Below are 18792 nucleotides of genomic sequence, written 5' to 3'. Positions count from 1 at the left end.
AGCATCCGTGTAGCTCAGCCGTCTATATCATAAAAGGATTAAGATAATAAAGATGTAGATCATCATCACCAAGCTAATGCATCTGCTGCCACTCTTTGCTGAATTGGCAGCCTGTTAGCTGCAACCACGGCTTTGTTCACCCTCTCATCCACATCTGTTGTAGCGACTGCTTCCCAGTTATACGTCTTGCTTCCTGAAAACAACATATCAGATTCATAAACCATAAGATGGTAATGATCAAGAGCATTTGAAAGAAGAGAAATGGAAGACAATGATAAAAAAAAACAACTGCACATTAAATTCCTGAAAACAACCACACATCAGAGAAACTGTAGTGATAGTTGTTTGATTTCTTTGGACTGTTTCAAGTACTTCGACATGAGAAACGGAAGAAGATGATCCAGGAAAAAAACACATCTTGAGAAGTTAAAACAGGGAGAACACCGTTATCCCAGTGACCCAATTGAGTTATGTCGTTTCTGAAAGTAAACATACAAAAACCTTGTCTTCCTACTTCATGCCAACCACCCTCATACAGTCATAACTATGCCCGTTTGCAAAACAGTCTCCAACATGTGTCCCTGTTTCTGCATCATGTAACTCAATGATACCATACATATCAATAATGTGACCAAGACAATGGCAAAATGTGTAGTTTCAGCTTTAAGGAATGCTATAATATCATGGATGTAAATAACTCGAATTGCAAGAAACTCTAATCACAATCAATTGATTCAGCTATCCAATTTTGAGATTAATTTAGCACTGAACACCTAGTCATCACCACATTGCAACTTGTAAAGTTTTAGATGATGAAACACGGTTCACAAAACACAAATGCATCAATAATACACCCTACGATCCACACTTAGAGCCCTAATTAAAACAAATAAATTCAACAAAACTCATTCAATTTCAATATAAGAATTACCTCCATGATTTCTATATAATTGTTACTGATTGACCCATCCAGCAAGATATTGAGAAGATCCCATCTAAACAACACCAACATAGAAGTATAAACATAACCCAAAAGAGACCTGCAACTAAACTAAACAATAACCAACAAAAACACTATTTTTGATCATTTGGGATAAAGTCAGACCACCAACTCCATTCCCAAGTTGAAATCCTGGTGCGATTCAATAAACAGAGAAATGTCGTCTCTTTAATATCTTCAATGGTTTTGGTAACCGAGCTTGGCCTACCATTAAATAACTTGCCATTCCGGATGATCCACAAACTCCATATAGTAGTATCACCCTCAACGAAAGCAGTTCCAGGTGACCTGAAAACATGTAACTACCATATAAACCCATTGATTGGTCTTCATAAAAAACACAACTTTCATGAAAAATAGACTTACATGTACTTTTGACCACCTTAGACATAAAAATTGTCCCAACTATCGTTATGCTATACAAAAACGCCAAACCATCCCATTAGTTTCAGTGTCGTCTCTGCATAAGGTACAAATACTAAATTATCTACAAAGAAACCTAATCTTGCATCATTTTTTACAATAACTTGCAGAAGATTTAAACAAAACTAAGGATATAACTTCATGCGTGGTTTGAATTATGCCTGAAGCATATAGAAGAATCGATTGTTTGACGACTGAGAAACGTCGAGCGAAAGAAACCACAATTGACAAACGATTTCGAAATTTTCATATTTCCATGATTATAGAAATTACGATTGAGAAAGTATTAAAAATATTCAAATCGTAAGGATTAGAAACAATGTGTATAAAATGAAATGTGTTCATACATTACGCATGGATGCAAGTGTGGGTAAGTGCACCGGCTCGGTTTCTCCTCTGCTTCTCTACCAAACTGTAACAAAATGAACAACAAACATAAAAAGGTCACTTCAAATAGCATGATTATTCACATAGAAAAACTTATCCGTATACACACATCCTCAAGTTTTATTATTATTAAAGCATTTAAAATATTGAACCACGCAATATTAAAAAGTCGTTGACTTTCACTTATGTGTTCTCGTTCTTCTTGTCTGCACACATCAAGTTAAGATTCCAAAAATATGATGACATTAATAAAGAGGTATTATATAGTAAATTCTACTTTTTACACAAATGTATGGATACCGTCCTCAAAGAAACGCCAGATCTCAGCAAGACAATTTGGTAAGAGTTCTTTGATGTTAGTGTAGTGATGTAATTCCGGGTCATCTGCACATACTGCTATGATTTTTTCATCACCTCCACCCTATAAAACCAAAACATATTCCAAATGATTAAGTTGAAAATAAGATGCATCTAAGGAACCTTGAGTTTGGCACAACGGTAAGCGTCTGATCCCCATCTATGTTAGGAGGGTATTGGTAAGCCTCCGTCAGCTTTCTCTAACGGATTCTCACGGTTGCATCTGATCGGAGTGTCGTGCTCCGATCAAAGATAATATTTATAAGCCCTATTTACCCTTAACAAATAGTTAGTGGTAGCAAGGGGTCGAACCACGAAGAGTATGTGGTTTGTGTGTGGATTTGAATGAATTATAGAAAAGTGTCACAGTTATGAAGCTTGCTATGATATTTATTTTCTTTTTGTTTTGTTGGAAAATGTGAATTTAAACTAATGAAATAGATTGGACTGATTAACAACTAACGAGTAACGATTGCAAGAAAGATTGATTACTAAACAATAATAAGATAATGGGATCACACCCGGTTTCGGTGATTGCCAACCTAGGGTTTCTACAAGTTTTTATATTCAACTCAATTGCGTATGATTAACGGATTTAGTGTAACGTGACTTAGGTGCTAATAACTATCAACGTTTCGAAAAACGGACAAGAATACACTTTATAATCAACACAAGTAAATCCTAACCACGACAACGTATAACTACACATAACCATTTCGTAAAGTCATAAGTTTTAACATCGTTCGACAATTTACGAATACGAAACAAATGTAAACTATTGTCAATGATTTCAAAAATCAAACACAAATTGTCACAAAGCTGAAACAAGAACAATTTGAAACCCTAAAGTTAACAACTACCTACACCGGGGTGAAACCGAGATGATTAGCCGCTCATGGTTGAAGAAGCTTGATCACCGGATGATTGGAACTTGATGAAGATCATCTTGAAGCTTAAAAGATGGAGGAATGGTGAATGATGAAGGTTTTGTAAAGGATGATGGTGGAAGGGTTGATGATATGGAGAACTAGGGATTGGGATGAATTGATTGTGAGTGATGTTGGTGATGGTGTTTCTTGATTCGGATGATGATCTTGATGATGGATGGAATAGCGATTAATGGTAGATGATAAGTGGTTAATAATGGCTCCTAAAGTGAATTCAAACTCCCAAAATAAGTGTAACTCCCGTATTCATTGGCCAACCACCAATTAACATCGAACTCCCCCAAAGAAATCTCAATTTCGCGTTTTGATAAACCCTTAGCCATCGCCGATGGCACATAACCCATCGCCGACGGGCTGTAATTATATCGAAGCCGTCCGACGGCTTAAGTGACTGGATATGACAACTCTTGGTTGACGGGCATATTTAGGGGGCATCGCCGACGGCCTTGGACCCGTCGGCGACGGGCTCTCCGTTGCCGTTTCTCCAAATTCTTCGATTCGCACTTCCGGTTGATCTATGACGCGTCCCAGTGCTCTGGTTTTCGACCCGATGACTCGTAAAGCTCCCGAAAAGCTCCTTAAACTCCATCAAACCTGCAAAACACATTTTTGATTAAAAGTAGTCTATCCGAAATTAAAACTTATGTAAAAACATTAAGTTATACACTAACGAACACCGGTTTTCAACCACGTATCACATCCCCACACTTGTCTTTTGCTTGTCCTCAAGCAAATCTGTTTTTCACTTTCACGTGGGTCGAACAACGAACACACTCCCCATTCCCGAGACAAAGGTCAAGGTCTAATGTCATACAAAAGTTCAAACTCTTTACAATTTTCACAATATTTAACAGTAAAAAGAATATTTCTATATGCAATGGTTATCCAAGATTAACCCGCCCGTAAAACTAACACTTCATGCACATCCCTCACAATGTTCTCTACACTCGGCTTATAATTTAGCTAATGTGTATAATATATTAGCACCTCAATCAAATAATCGCTCAAAACCGATTAGAACACGTACCCGCATAGGCTTGCAACTCAATCATTCTCCACCACCGATCACGAATACTAAGCACAAGTCGTAAGGGTTGTAACGGGGCTAGGCTAGGGGTAGGAAATATGATATTTTAAAGTGGCTAAGGCGATGAAAATTCGATTTTTTATTACAAAAGACTAAACTAAGCATCACTAAATATAAACATCAACTATGAGGCAACAACTTTCGCCTTTTATTCAACAAACTACTAGCACATCTTTTTGTGTTTTTCTCAATGCTTTTTCATTCTTTTTCGCAACATTTTCTGATTTTTTTTATTTTTTTTTTTGCAATACAAATGAATCACAACTATACAAAATTAAACTCTTATAATCGAATTTTCATCATACATGTTTAAAAAGAAAAGGCTTATGGTTATGGGCTAAGTGGGTTGTCAAACGAAAGGTTTAGGCTCAAATTGGGCGACTAAGGGACTTGTTTGGGTAAGGATAGATAAATGGTTTAAAAGGAAAAGGTTTACCTAATGCCTTAATCATTCTCGTGCTTGTATTCGGTCTATGGTCTCAAACGTATCAAAAGTTGCAAGTTCTACAATACGCCACTAATCGTCCACTCAAACAAAGAAACATGTAAATGTAAATCTATGATATAAAAGTGGCTCAAAACCTCACGTATAAGGGTATGATATGTGATATGCATCAAATGCTAGTTCCTTAGGCGAATTATTCCCAAATAACCACCCGCTAAATACCCGTCATGCTATTAGTTTGAACTTGACCATGACAAAAGACCAAATGGGTTGTGTCATCCCTCGCTGACTTGGTTACTTGTGCTTTTAAGATCGCTTTTGAAACAAGAAATTCTTGAAAAATTTTTGAAATTTTCCCCCCATCCCCACACTTGAGGTAAACATTGTCCTCAATGTGTAGTGTTTAAATGAACGGGTCAAAATCGAAAATTTTTACTACTCCCCCATCCCCACACTTAAGATAAACATTGTCCTCAATGTGTAAGAACTAGAGTTTGAAAACGCACAAGGGATGTGACACGTCTAACCTTCCCAAAATCTCACCACGGAAAATAAAATACAATTTACAATCCACTTATTACTAAACTAAGAATCAAGGTAAAAAGGAAACGCATGCACCTGATTTTTGTCGCTTGATGCTCAGATCTTCTTCTTCTCTTCATAAAACGGTTGTCCCGCGAACATGTTGTACCTACAAATTCTAACCCTTGTGTAGAAGCATGCTTCTCACAACCATCAAAATTTGTTAGTTACCTAGTTCTACCACTTTTATGAAAATATTACCAAGCCATGCGTTATTTCACTTTGATTTATGTGGAAAATAATTTACAATAACAACAAACCTAACTCACTTTCGTAGGAATCACGGTTGCATTTAGCTTATGAAACAAGCCCTTTTAAAACCCCAATAGCTTGGGAGGACGAGAGGTCTCGTGAGGGTTATATAGGGAACACACCCACAACGTTCATTTAACTAGGCAAAAAGTAAATAATAACGAAAAAGCAATAAAGAACTAAAGTATACAACAACAACAACACAAAACATACCTTGCCTTCACCGCTGATATCTTTCGTTGGGATTAACTGGCGAGTTTGGCAGGTATGGATAACCAGTGAGGGCTTCAAACATCTCCCTGTAGTTATCGAGTGGGCTCGGTCCTCCTTGAGATGGTGGCTGATAGGGTATCAGAATGAAGCTGGAGCCTACGGCTTCGGGCCACTAAGGAGATGGGTCGGATGGGCCTCGTGGAACGGGGAGGTTGTAATAGTCGGTCCACCCCGAATGCTCGACATAAGGGCGGCCGGCCTCAAGGTCTCTTTGGTGTCTCTCCTGATCGTGGAGAATTTTGGCATTGTTAATAGCCGTTTCATGTGAGACATATAAGGCACTCCAACGGTGGTCCTCCACTGTGTTTCGGTCATGCCGTGCCTTTTCCTCCCTTTCTTCCCATGCCGTCCGTGGGCCATGTCTTCTTCTTGCAACTGTATTAAGCGTTCCATGTGAGATCGTTGAAGCGCTTGGTGCAATTGTTGCTTTTCCATAACTTTCTCCATTCTCTCACGGTAGGCGGCTTGGGCGGCCCACTGTTCTTGCGAGTAGGTTCCGTGCATTCCTTCCCAATTCTCTCTCCTCCTATTATATTCTCGGCATTCGCCTATACATGCCGAGATGTTTTCATAACATGCTTGTTGCCCGCGGTTAAAATTTCTGAGTGACGGCCCTTGTCTTTGTTTCACGAAACCTGCCACATCTGCATTAATCTCCCTGTGTAGCCTCATGTACCTCTGTTGTGGTCCCCGTGGACCAGAAGGCTCATCCTTGTCTTCTTCATCAATCATCTCCTCATCTCCCCCAGCTCCTTGCTGTGCGTCTGGATTGACAAAGTCATATCTGTGACCGAATTTATCAGTCACCACATATTTGTGACCCGACAGATTCACATCTATTTTCCAATTTTTCTTCACTATGTTGAACTCTTCCAGAGGTTTGGATACCCAAAGTGGTTCCGGAGGCAAACAATTCTGTTGGACAATCATAACACTGATGAGGCGTGCATAAGGAATAAAACGCCTTTGAGACGCCTCCCGGGTGATCCATGTATTCATCATTATGATGTGTCTCCATGACAAAGTGGGGGTCCCGTACAACAAAGAATGGACCACCCTGCAATCGCTTGCTCTCACTCCTCCTCGATCACCGAATCTCACCATCACATTCTCTAGGGAAATTCCTTGAAGAATTTTCCCTTCGATCGTCATTTGAACTCTTTTAGCCTCGCCCCCATCACTGTATGGTAAAATAACCGCTGTCATCTGCTCCGTATCACCATCGTTCATATGATTATCCAAAAATTGTTGCATGGTTGGATAGTCATATGCTTGCACCCCCAAAGAATCAAAGCGTGCGATGCAATTGATTGTTTCGAAGGACATCGTCATTGCCCCTCGACTTGTTTTACCAACTAATTTCCACTGAGTAGGAGGACCATCCTTATTCATAAGCCTCAACGTCGACAACCATTCGCACACTTCCGCCAAATATACCCGCGAAGTGTTGTCTTCACACCAATCGAGCACTCTCTCCCATCCTTGACGCTCGAACATTTGCACAATCCCTATTTGCTTAAACTCTTCCACATTCACAACCCGTTCACATATAATCCTTTCAGGTACTGAAGTATTAACATTGTTGACCATCTTCCATTTCCAAAGTTTGGCCTCTAACTTCCTATCTTGATAAGTTGATAGAGGTTTATTCTTCTCCTCATCCCAAATTTTGGCGCTTTTGCTATCCCGGAACTTTTCCCACGCCCAATCCTGCCTATACAGTCTCGCATCGTTCTCTTCTACGGAGCTTAGCTGCTCCCACTTCTTCGGTATTAAACCGGAAGAAGAACCTACTCCCGATGATGAAGCTTGCCCTGTAGTCTTTTGTCTTTTACCACCGGCCATAACTACAATCACAAACAAAAAAAACATCAATATAAACCCAAACCTTTACTAAACTCTCAAACTTTGAACATGATGTGTGAAGTTGAAATTTTAATTAACAAGTAGATGCAAAATCGCCTTTTTAAACTTCCAAAGTCGCTCATTTTATCATATACTTATCAATTTCCTTGTTAACTTGCAATTTCTTATAAGTTCAACAAAATTCAACATTCACCTTCATGTTCAATCATGTGTATAACAGGTGTAATCACTTCACTAATGTTATAACATGCTCAAATTCCATCCAAACAACTAATCTTACTCAAAATCATGCTAGAACAACATACATTGTCTAAACAACCTACTCTTAAACTAACAAATTTAAAAATTTCGGAAGAAAAACACTAAGCATATGATAATCAAGCATAAGTTGAGGGAAATCCATACCTTTGACGTTGTAAACAAGAAGAATTAAGAAAAAAGTGTAAAGCAAGCAACTTGATGAACACTCCTTCAAAAACCCGAAATTACACACCCAAAAATCTTGCAAACTAACAAGAATTGATGGAAACCGTGATGGGGGTTTTGTTCCTCTCGAAAAATCACCCAAGATGGACTCAAAAATCAAGAGATTTGGTGAAGATTTGATGAAGTTATGGAGACTTGAAGGTTTCTAGGGTTCTTGGTGGAGTAATGGAGAAGATGAAGTGAGATGAGAGAGAGAGAGAGAGTTGTAATCTAGCTGTGGAAGTGTATTGAAACTATGATCAATGTGACAGAGTCTCGGGTCTTGTATTGTGACAAAAGATGTGTTTTAATTAGTTGAGTTTTTTCGGTTAAAAGGAGGGTTAGGTTCGAGTTAATGTTGGAAAAAACGCGAAATCCCGGAGCCCAGACCACAACCCGTCACCGACGGGTCCCACCCCGTTGCCGACGGGCAAGGAGAAATCGGCTTAGTGCCGACGGCCTAACCCCTGGTTACGGGTTAATTGTGCCTACGGGGTTTTCTACGGCCCGTCCCGGACGGACTAACACCCGTCGCCGACGGGTCCCCCTTTTTCAAGTTTTAATTTTAATTCTTTTTTTTTAAATAAAAAGAATTTTATGTGCTTTTTGTAAAGGGGCTATATACAAACAAAATTCCTAAAAATTATTAAAAATCTTTTTGTAAATTTTTATAAGTTAAATTTGAAAATGCGATAACCATTAACAACCCTACTACCCCCCAAAAAGTCGTGTATTGTCCTCAATGCACATGACAAAGTCTAAAAAAAAAACATACCATACATCTTCAAGACTCGCTCGGGATATCTGGACTTCACACAATCAAACGGGGTTAGTATGAAACGAAAACGATTAAATCCAAAACACACAAACAATTAAAAATTATACATAACTTTACACAAAATGTTACTGGTCCTTTTCATTCGACCTCATAAACCGGAATGCTTACCACGAAGCTCACTGATTCCTTGTTTTCATCCATCTTTTCGTTACCATCGAGAAACGGTTTTAGTCTATGACCATTTACCGTTTGCCGTGACCCATCCTTCGGGTCCTCAATGGTAACATCACCCAATTGTCCGACCCGGGTGATAACATAGGGTCCCATCCATTTGCTTCGGAGCTTTCCGAGAAAGAATTTGAGTTTCGAATTGTAGAGCCACACCTTTTGCCCAACCTCAAACTCTTTCTTTCTCAACTTAGCATCATGCGTCTTCTTCATTCCATCCTTATACTTGGACGCGCATTCATATGCCATTTCCCGTAGCTCCTCCAACTCGCATAGCTTGAGTTTCCGTTCCCTACCTGCATCATCATATTGAACATTAACTTCCTTTGTAGCCCATAATGATTTGTGCACAAGTTCAACCGGTAAATGACAATTTTTATCGTAAACCAACCGGTAAGGTGTAGTGCCAATGGGTGTCTTATGTGTTGTACGGTAGGCCCATAAAGTATCGTTCAACTTAATTGACCAATCCTTACAGTCCACCCGTACGGTCTTTTGCAAAATCTCTTTGATTTGCCTATTTGACACCTCAACTTGCCCGCTTGTTTGCGGGTGATAGGGGGTAGCAATTCTATGGTCAACACCAAACCGTTTTAAGAGTTTCCCAAACCGAAAGTTTTTGAAATGAGATCCTCCATCACTTATGATGACACGAGGAATCCCAAACCTTGAAAAAATATTGGTTTGAACAAAATTACAAACCACGGAATGGTCATTTGTCTTGGTGGCTATTGCTTCGACCCACTTTGACACATAGTCAACGGCCATCAAGATATACAAATTTCTAGAAGAATTGGGGAATGGGCCCATGAAATCAATACCCCAAACATCAAAAACATCGACTACGAGGATTGGTTGCATGGGCATCTCATCCCTTTTTGAAATACCCCCTAGTTTTTGGCATTCTATACAATTCTTTGAAAACTCATTTGCATCTTTAAAAATGGTTGGCCAATAAAGACCACTATTCAACACTTTATGACCCGTTTTGTGGCCACTAAAATGGCCACCACATGCAAACGAGTGTAGATGCTGCAACACGCTTGGAATTTCTTCATCGTCTATGCATCTTCTAATCACTTGATCCGCACATTCTTTCCACAAGTGCGGTTCTTCCAACCGGTAGTACTTGATTTGAGACATGAAATGTTGCCTCTGTTGGATCGTCGTTGACCCTGAATGAGTCGATTAGAAGAGTCGTTTCTCTAATTCAAAGGCGGAATCAATGAATTAGATGCTCAAACTAAATATAATGCTTCACTTTATTGATTCTGATAATGTTTACAACCTGGAAGCAATTCGGCAGCACTTCGTTACAAGTTCCGAGCCGTTACAAATGAAACCACCATGCACCTATTTATAGAGTTTCTGGATCGCCTATGTGTACCTGCCCTATGAGCGATCCAGACAAGATAGCTTGGATCGCTTTTATGAACATTGTTCATATAAGCGGTCCAACATGATAATTCATCACATTTCGTTTCTTGAACCTCGTGCACTGGTTATTCTAACCTATCTTATCCTATTACATGATACAAGACGAAGTCAATAGACGTAGTACACCAACAGACCCCCCCTCGGATATTTACGAAGTCTTCAGTGAACATTCTCTGTTATGCCACCTCTTCAGTCTTGATCATCTTTGTCAACTTCATCATCAGTAGGCTCCCCCTCTCATCAAGCTTCCGTGCTTTTAGAGATCATCACCTTGCTTTTCAGCTACAAGCTCTTCCTCACTTACAACTTATCTTCAGACTCCCCCTTAGACTCAGCTCTTCGGGATCGTAATCTGATTCTTTCCTGTAATCACTCAGACAAATGATAAGTAACAACATTTTAAAATCATTAAACATGTTCTCTAATATATTTCCCCTGTCAACAAACTTAACAGATATGGCAATATAAAGAATCCAATTCCCTCACAAATTATCATTCAAGTTCAAGTTAATGACCTTGAAGATATCACAAATGTTTTTGAAGTTTTTCAAGAAATTTCAAGTTTCAAATTAATGAACTTGTTTTATTTTTCAGAAACACAATCAGCATACTTAGACTTTGAAACTCAGCAACTCAGACATCGGTCTATCAAAAATAACGCAGAAATCAAAATCTTTTTGTATTTTCTGAAAATATAAAGCAGTAAAGAAATATATACAAACATATTTACAAACAATATTTTTGTTTTGAGAATGCAACAGAGGATCATATCAGTTTTTGACAAGTCACAAGTGCCGTTGAGCTTAAATTCACATTAAGAATTAAACAATTCACTTAGATTGTCGATATACTGATCCATTTAAATTTTCATACAAATTTCAACTGATTCAGGATACGATTTAGATGTTTTAAGACTTAAACTCATTCATGTGTCCCACCTCTTGAATATACTCCCGTATCCAGAATCCCAATATTCAGTCTTACAGGTAAAAATACTACAATGATGTCTGTACATAAATTAGGGGTTAAATGTGAGAACTGAGGGATCTCAGGTCAGAACTTCCGTTTAGCAGAGAGATATCAGCTTCGACTTAGCAGTGTGTCCCCTTTAGAGGATCTTTTCAGCTACAACAGATGATTGTCAATTTTATTGTCTAATCAATCTGAGGGCTATAATGCTATGTTTCAAGCATTTTGGATAAAGTATTAGCCAGGGACTAGGTCAGAACTACCGTTCAGCAGAAGTCCCGGAATAATACCCCAGACATCATAGAGTATAAACACCTAGTATATCAGAATATGAGACCTTTCAAACGAGATTTCAGGGGTTACCTATATATCCAAGTAGTGTTCCCCACGAAATAAGCAAGTTTGAATTTAGGTTTATATCCCGAAAAAGCTTACTAAATGTATAAAAACCTATCGACATATCATCTGTGAGACTGCTTAATGCTATTTAATCATTACATTTCTTTAGCATACTGTAACTGTCTACTGATGTACTATCATTTCCTCTTTTTACGCAAAACTCAAATTTTTGATTTTATCATGTTTTTGGCTTTTTCAAATTTTCTAATGTTTTTGTATTTTCTAACAATATTTCTCCCCCTAAAATGCAAAACCATTAAAGAAATTTGACAAACCGATACTGATAACTTTGTCTCGCCATCCATTTTCTGCATCTCATGCTCTGTTTCGCAGAAAATATAACGTACCCCCATGATTTACAACCCATTGATTTTTACAATTAGACAACCGTTCTTCAACTTGTGAGAAATCATGTTTGTTCCGCCGTGAGTGTTTCGGCATAGTCCAACACCACGTATTCAAAGAAAACTAACATCAAACATCACAATCATCAACCAACCAAACAAACAACCAACAATCAATCAGCAATCATCAAACACAACTTCAAACTTATACAAAACAACAAACAAACTCCCTGTCTGACCAAAACCAGGGATCTTCAACCTCTTCCTGTGCAACACTCTCACAATCTTCATCAGCAATTATCACCTGCACATTTAAACCTTATCAAATACACAAACAATTTGTCATAAAAATTTAAATCAATAAAGATAAATGCCGATTCATGCTTCGCACTCCAGGAAGCTCCGGCAATTCCAACCACTTAATCAAACATGGTGTCCACCCAGGCCTCAGGAGCCTTAGGTGTAACCTTGATTCTAGCAACCTGAATTTTAAAATTTTCAGCCTTAAGCGGTGGAACATTTGCATCATAGGCAACCACATCTGAAACCTCAGACATTTTCACCTCAGAAGTTGAACATATTGTGTCAGTTTTTGGTTTCCAACTTTGTTTCTGTTTCTCATCTTTCATCAAATCAACACTTTTCTTAACAGACCACACTTGACCTTTCGGAGTACCTCTTTTGTAAAAATTTGTTTCTTTCTGAACCTTTTGAGTTTGAACAACATTTTTAGGTTTCCAAATCTTTTGAGGTTTTGTCATACCAACCGATGTTTTCCGACTCCATGATGTTCTCATTCTGGGTGTGTGAGAATTCCAGGTCTGTCTAGAATTAAACCTGTTCGGGTTTGATTTCCAATTTTGATTTGAGGCAAACTTGTTTGTTGTATACCGCCAAGTTTGTCTTGAATCAAATCTGGTTGACCGCGGTTTCACACTCTCAGATTTCTGTGTCTCAACATCAACAGGCTTTGGATTTGGACACTTTCGTGCAACATGTCCAATTTGATCACATTTAAAACACACTTTCTTTGACACATCTTTTGGCTGTTGTTGTTTCTTTTTCATAGCCTCAAACTCTGCATTAGATTGTTTTCCAATTTTGAATTTTTCTTCTTCGGTGAAACTTTTTCCTTGAACAAAATTCATTTTTGTCTGAAAATTGGACCTTTCAGTTCTGTTTTGATTATGTTTCTTCTTATACCCCAAACCAGACTTCATGTTTTTCTTCTTAGAACCAGGTTTGTTATAAGACCCTTTGAAACCTTTACCAGCAAACTTCGACATTTCAGACTTCTCAATTTCAACCATCTTGAAAACTTTGTCAATTTTCTCTGAAATCACATTCTGAATTGGGAAAACAACATCTAAGAATAGTTTGTCCGATCCAATCATGGTATAAACCAATCCTTTTGAATCATCATTCAAATTCTTCTCGGATTTTGTATCTTTCAGATATCCATCATACAGATTTCCTTCATCTTCATCCTGTGATTCAGACTTACCTTTCAAAACACTATCACCCACCTTACATACCACCTCTGAATCATCAGCATCATCAGATTTGGTGTAAGTAACATCGATACTTTCAGGTAATTGGTCAGCTATGTTCAAACCCTTTGCCACCTTTTCCTCATCATAAAAAGTATAATTGTCCCTCAAAGGTGGTGGTACCTGATGAAACTCTGAACCAATACCCTTTTTACAATTATTAGTATCTTTGTCATCTGGTGTGATATTGAAAATACGTTCAAGAATGTACGAAGAGTTATGATAACTTTGAAGTTTTGTAACAATCTTTTCTTTTTCAGCCAAGACTTGTTTAAGATTAGCTATTTCATCAACACGCTTGTTTAATTCAATTTGCTTTTCTTTAAATTGTCTTTCATACATTTCTTTGGTTGTTAAAGTTTCAGACAATCTCTGATCAAAACTTTTGACTTGGCTCTTCAAAGTATCATAAGCTTCTTGTACTCTCTGACTTGACCATTTTAAAGAATCATACTGTTTTTGTAACTCTAGAAACTTAGATTCTTTCTCAATACAATCAACACATTTTGTATCACATTTTTCTTTCAAAACCTTATTTTCTTTTTCAAAATCATGACATTTCTGTGTTAATTTCTCAACTTTCAATTTTAAACTTTGTTCTGTGTCAATCCTTTCTTTACATTTCAGTTTTAACGCATTTTCAAATTTGTTCATTTCATTATCTTTTGTTTTGATTATTTCTTCTTTTTCAATACAGGCTTTGCACTTTTCAATGCAATTCCTGCACTTGTTTTCTTTTTCAACAACCAATTCAACATTTGATAATCCAGAAGATTTGATTACCTCAGTAATTGACACCTCGACGTGCTCAGCTGCTTTTGTCTCCTGTATCTTCTCAACTTTTTCTTCCATCTCTTTCAGCTTTTGTTCTTCCTCAGCTTTTTCATTTTCTTCACCAGCAAGCTTTGCAACAGTCTTTACCTCTTCAATCATCTTCTTCAACTCTTCTTCTTTTCTCTTCTTCATCTCTACTACCTTCAGTAGACTAGCTTCAAAAACTTCTTTCAACTTGTTCATCAACTCTGGCAGATAGCTGCTATCAGAAAGTCTTTTTGTGTTGAAAACACGCTCACTTGGAAACACATTAGTTACAGCATCAAAATCAACTTTTGACGGATCTACCACTGGATTCCCCTGTGGATCCAAGTAACACTCCAACTCTTCATTCCATCTCTTGGCTCTCTGTGCTTCTTGAAATGGTTCATACAGCTTGCCAATCTCCCATCTTGCACTATCTTTTCTCCACCATGTATCATGATCATCTTTTGCCACGAATGCATAACCAACAGCATCCTGTTCTGGAAGAACTTCTTTGCTCCAGTCATAACCTTCGTCCTCATAAGTGACTGCAAGAGCCCTTGATTTTTCTTCCTGCTGCTTCAACCTTGGTGGTTCAGACTTATTTTGATGATAAATCGCTTTCTTGTAATAGTCTTCGTTGAACGGATTTTCAGAATCTTCAGCAACATACGAGTTTATGCACTCGCGATTGAAGTGACCTTTCTGTTTGCATTTGAAACATGTCACTTCGGATTTGTCAAAACCCAGTTTAGTAGATGGCCCTCCAATTGACTTCCTCCCCGTAATTTCCATGAACCGTTGTGCTCGACGAACTGCACTGGCCATGCACCATCTGATATCCATCAGTTCCATTTCTTCGGGGTCTATTTGATCATACTCTTCTTTTGTCAAATTGGTATTTCCAATCTTCCCTGCAACGAGGCCTTCATACGATTCCAATACAGATGCTAAGAAAACCATCTGTTGTTTTGCTGATTCTTCACTGAAGTTCTGCCCATTCTTTAAATCGATTGCGATATTACACTGAAATACATTCTTTGAAGCAGTTTGATCTGAAGTGTTTGAAGAAGAATCACTGTGAAAACCACTGTGAAGACTTTCATTGTTGACTGATTTCGAACTTTCAGCAGAAAATGCTATTTTTGGAGAACCAGCATTTGGTACATTTCCTCTGTAATAAATCTCTACATTCTGCTGATATGCTGGACTGTTGACTTTAGATCTCTTTAACTCCAATTCATGGCTTTCAAGCCTCTCAATCAGCAAGTCAACTTTTAGATCATCTGGCTTGATTGTATTCTTCAGCATAAGAGCAAAATATTGCCAATCTTGATCATTTGGCAATGCATCAAACAATTTATCCACCATCAATTCTTCAGAATAGTCTATGTTATATCTCATCAGCTCCATTTTCAGATGTCCAAATCTTTCTAACATCTTACAAACAGATTCATTTTTCATGCAATTGAACACTTCAAACTCTTTACGCAACAATTTCTTCTTATTCTTTACAATCTCGTTACTCCCGACACACTTTCTCTCCAATGCTTCCCACAATTTCTTTGACGTTTTTTCTTGTTCAAGTAATGAAATAATATCCTCTCTAACTGACTGTTTAATCAAAGTTATCATTCTGTATTCAGCAACAACATTCTTTACATCTTTTTCTGTATAATCTTTCTCCTCGATTAACTCTCCTCCTGCTTTTTCTGGTGCTTGATATTCAGTTACTAATTTTAACCAGCTTTCAGGAGCAAAAGCTTTCACCCATCCTTCAAACCTGTTTTTCCACCAATTATAATCTTCAACTTTCATCAATTTTGGTGGCTTTTGTTGACTTCCGTACATGTTTTCGAATTTCAGATTATCCGAAATCTCTTTTAAATACTCTTTCAACTCAGCTCTTCTATCTGACGATTCGGAAGTGAACGCGTTGTAGAATGTATTGTAGAATTCTTCACCGTTGTTCGACATTTTTGATCTCCTGAAAATCAATAACCTGGAAGCAAACAAACAAATTTAATCAGTTCAAACAATATCCAGTAATTTTGAAATATACTAACACTCGGTTGTCGAGAAATAATCTTGACACTTGAATGAAATCAGATTGATCGTATGAACAAAAACCAATATAGACAAATAAGCGGAACTGGTTGGACAGATAAGCGAACCAACAACTTTGACTAAAAGAGCAAACTGGATTGGACCAAATAAGCGGACCAAGTCGGGTGTGCGGACCAAAACAGTTGACCGAATAAGCAAACCAATCTATGTATCTATAAGCCGTCCAAACAAGTTTAATCTAGCGGACCAGAAAATGTCATACGAGCGGTTCAGAAAATGTCTTATGAGCGGTCCAGATATCGTTCGTTCGAGCGGTCCAAGGCAGTTTTTGGAGCGGTCCAGACTCTATACTGTACGAATAAGCGGTCCAGGCGATGAACGTTCGAGCGATCCAAGTAATCCAAACAGGAATTTCGAGCGGTTCAGAATGTCCGAAAACACGATCCTAAGTTTTTAGCCTGTTTTACCCATTTTTAGTCCGAATTTCAATCTAAAACTTTCTAGGGTTTGTTATTGTCCAATAATACACGTCCTGTGAAAAATTCGTCCGATTTTAACCGTGGAAACTTGTCTAAATCGAAAAAGAAGGTGTAGAAGAAAGAAAACGGATCAAATTTGAGCTGAACTCTTCTTCCTGAGCTCTGATACCACTTGTTGGATCGTCGTTGACCCTGAATGAGTCGATTAGAAGAGTCGTTTCTCTAATTCAAAGGCGGAATCAGTGAATTAGATGCTCAAACTAAATATAATGCTTCACTTTATTGATTCTGATAATGTTTACAACCTGGAAGCAATTCGGCAGCACTTCGTTACAAGTTCCGAGCCGTTACAAATGAAACCACCATGCACCTATTTATAGAGTTTCTGGATCGCCTATGTGTACCTGCCCTATGAGCGATCCAGACAAGATAGCTTGGATCACTTTTATGAACATTGTTCATATAAGCGGTCCAACATGATAATTCATCACATTTCGTTTCTTGAACCTCGTGCACTGGTTATTCTAACCTATCTTATCCTATTACATGATACAAGACGAAGTCAATAGACGTAGTACACCAACAGCCTCTTCCGTCCATCCCAATGTGCCGGTAAGTCACCTGTAACAAGATAATTCACAATGTTAGCATACCATGGTAACTTGTCTAATTTCATAATATGCTCATCGGGAAAAGACTCATTGATCTCTAACGATTTAGGATCCTCATCAACCATCAACCGGGACAAATGGTCCGCCACCACATTCTCGATACCCTTTTTGTCCCGTATCTCCAAATCAAATTCTTGGAGCAACAATACCCATCGAATCAATCTCGGCTTAGCATCCTTTTTCTCCATCAGGTACCTGACTGCAGTGTGATCAGAATAAATAATCACTTTGCTACCCCATATATATGACCGAAATTTATCCAATGCATATACCACCGCGAGTAGCTCTTTTTGGGTAGTGGTGTAATTCAATTGTGCATCCGAAAGAGTCTTACTCGCGTAGTATATGGCAACGGGTTTCTTGTCAACCCGTTGTCCCAACACGGCCCCCACCACATAATCACTTGCATCGCACATAATTTCAAAAGGTAAAGACCAATTGGGCGATTGCAAGATTGGGGCCTTAACTAACTTTTCTTTTAACTTGTTAAAAGCGTTTTGACAATTTTCATTAAAATCAAACGGTTGATCTTTTAACAACAAGTTACACAAAGGCTTAGTTATATCACTAAAACCCTTAATAAACCGTCGATAAAACCCTGCGTGACCTAGAAATGACCTAACACCTTTAACAGTCGTGGGATATGGCAAAGTAGATATAACTTGTACTTTTGCACGATCAACCTCTATCCCACGACTCGACACCGCGTGTCCCAACACGATTCCCTCTTGAACCATAAAATGGCTCTTTTCCCAAGTTAGGATCAAACTAGTTTCGACACACCTTTTTAACACTTTATCTAGTTGGTCCAAACAAGCCTCAAATGATGACCTAAAAATTGAGAAATCATCCATGAAGATTTCCAAAGACTTCCCCACCATATCTGAAAAGATACTCATCATACACCTTTGGAAGGTGGCGGGGGCGTTACATAATCCAAACGGTGTTCGCTTAAATGCGAATGTGCCGTAGGGACAAGTAAACGTGG

The 18792-nt window shown here is 38.3% G+C and overlaps 1 protein-coding gene across 1 annotated transcript; it reads right to left on the bottom strand.

The window, feature by feature from the left end:
• Positions 1-12192: 12192 nt before the first annotated feature.
• On the bottom strand, positions 12193-15454 carry LOC118483911 (101 kDa malaria antigen-like). Its single transcript, XM_035979659.1, has 2 exons — positions 14573-15454; positions 12193-12543 (listed from the first exon to the last, which is right to left on the bottom strand). Exons 1-2 carry the CDS (start codon positions 15440-15442, stop codon positions 12445-12447), a joined length of 969 nt encoding a protein of 322 aa, XP_035835552.1. The 5' UTR covers positions 15443-15454; the 3' UTR covers positions 12193-12444.
• Positions 15455-18792: the final 3338 nt, after the last annotated feature.

Source organism: Helianthus annuus, chromosome 11 (genome assembly GCF_002127325.2).
Source record: "Helianthus annuus cultivar XRQ/B chromosome 11, HanXRQr2.0-SUNRISE, whole genome shotgun sequence".
Taxonomy (NCBI): Eukaryota; Viridiplantae; Streptophyta; class Magnoliopsida; order Asterales; family Asteraceae; genus Helianthus; species Helianthus annuus.
This window is presented reverse-complemented; position numbering and strand designations above follow the sequence as displayed.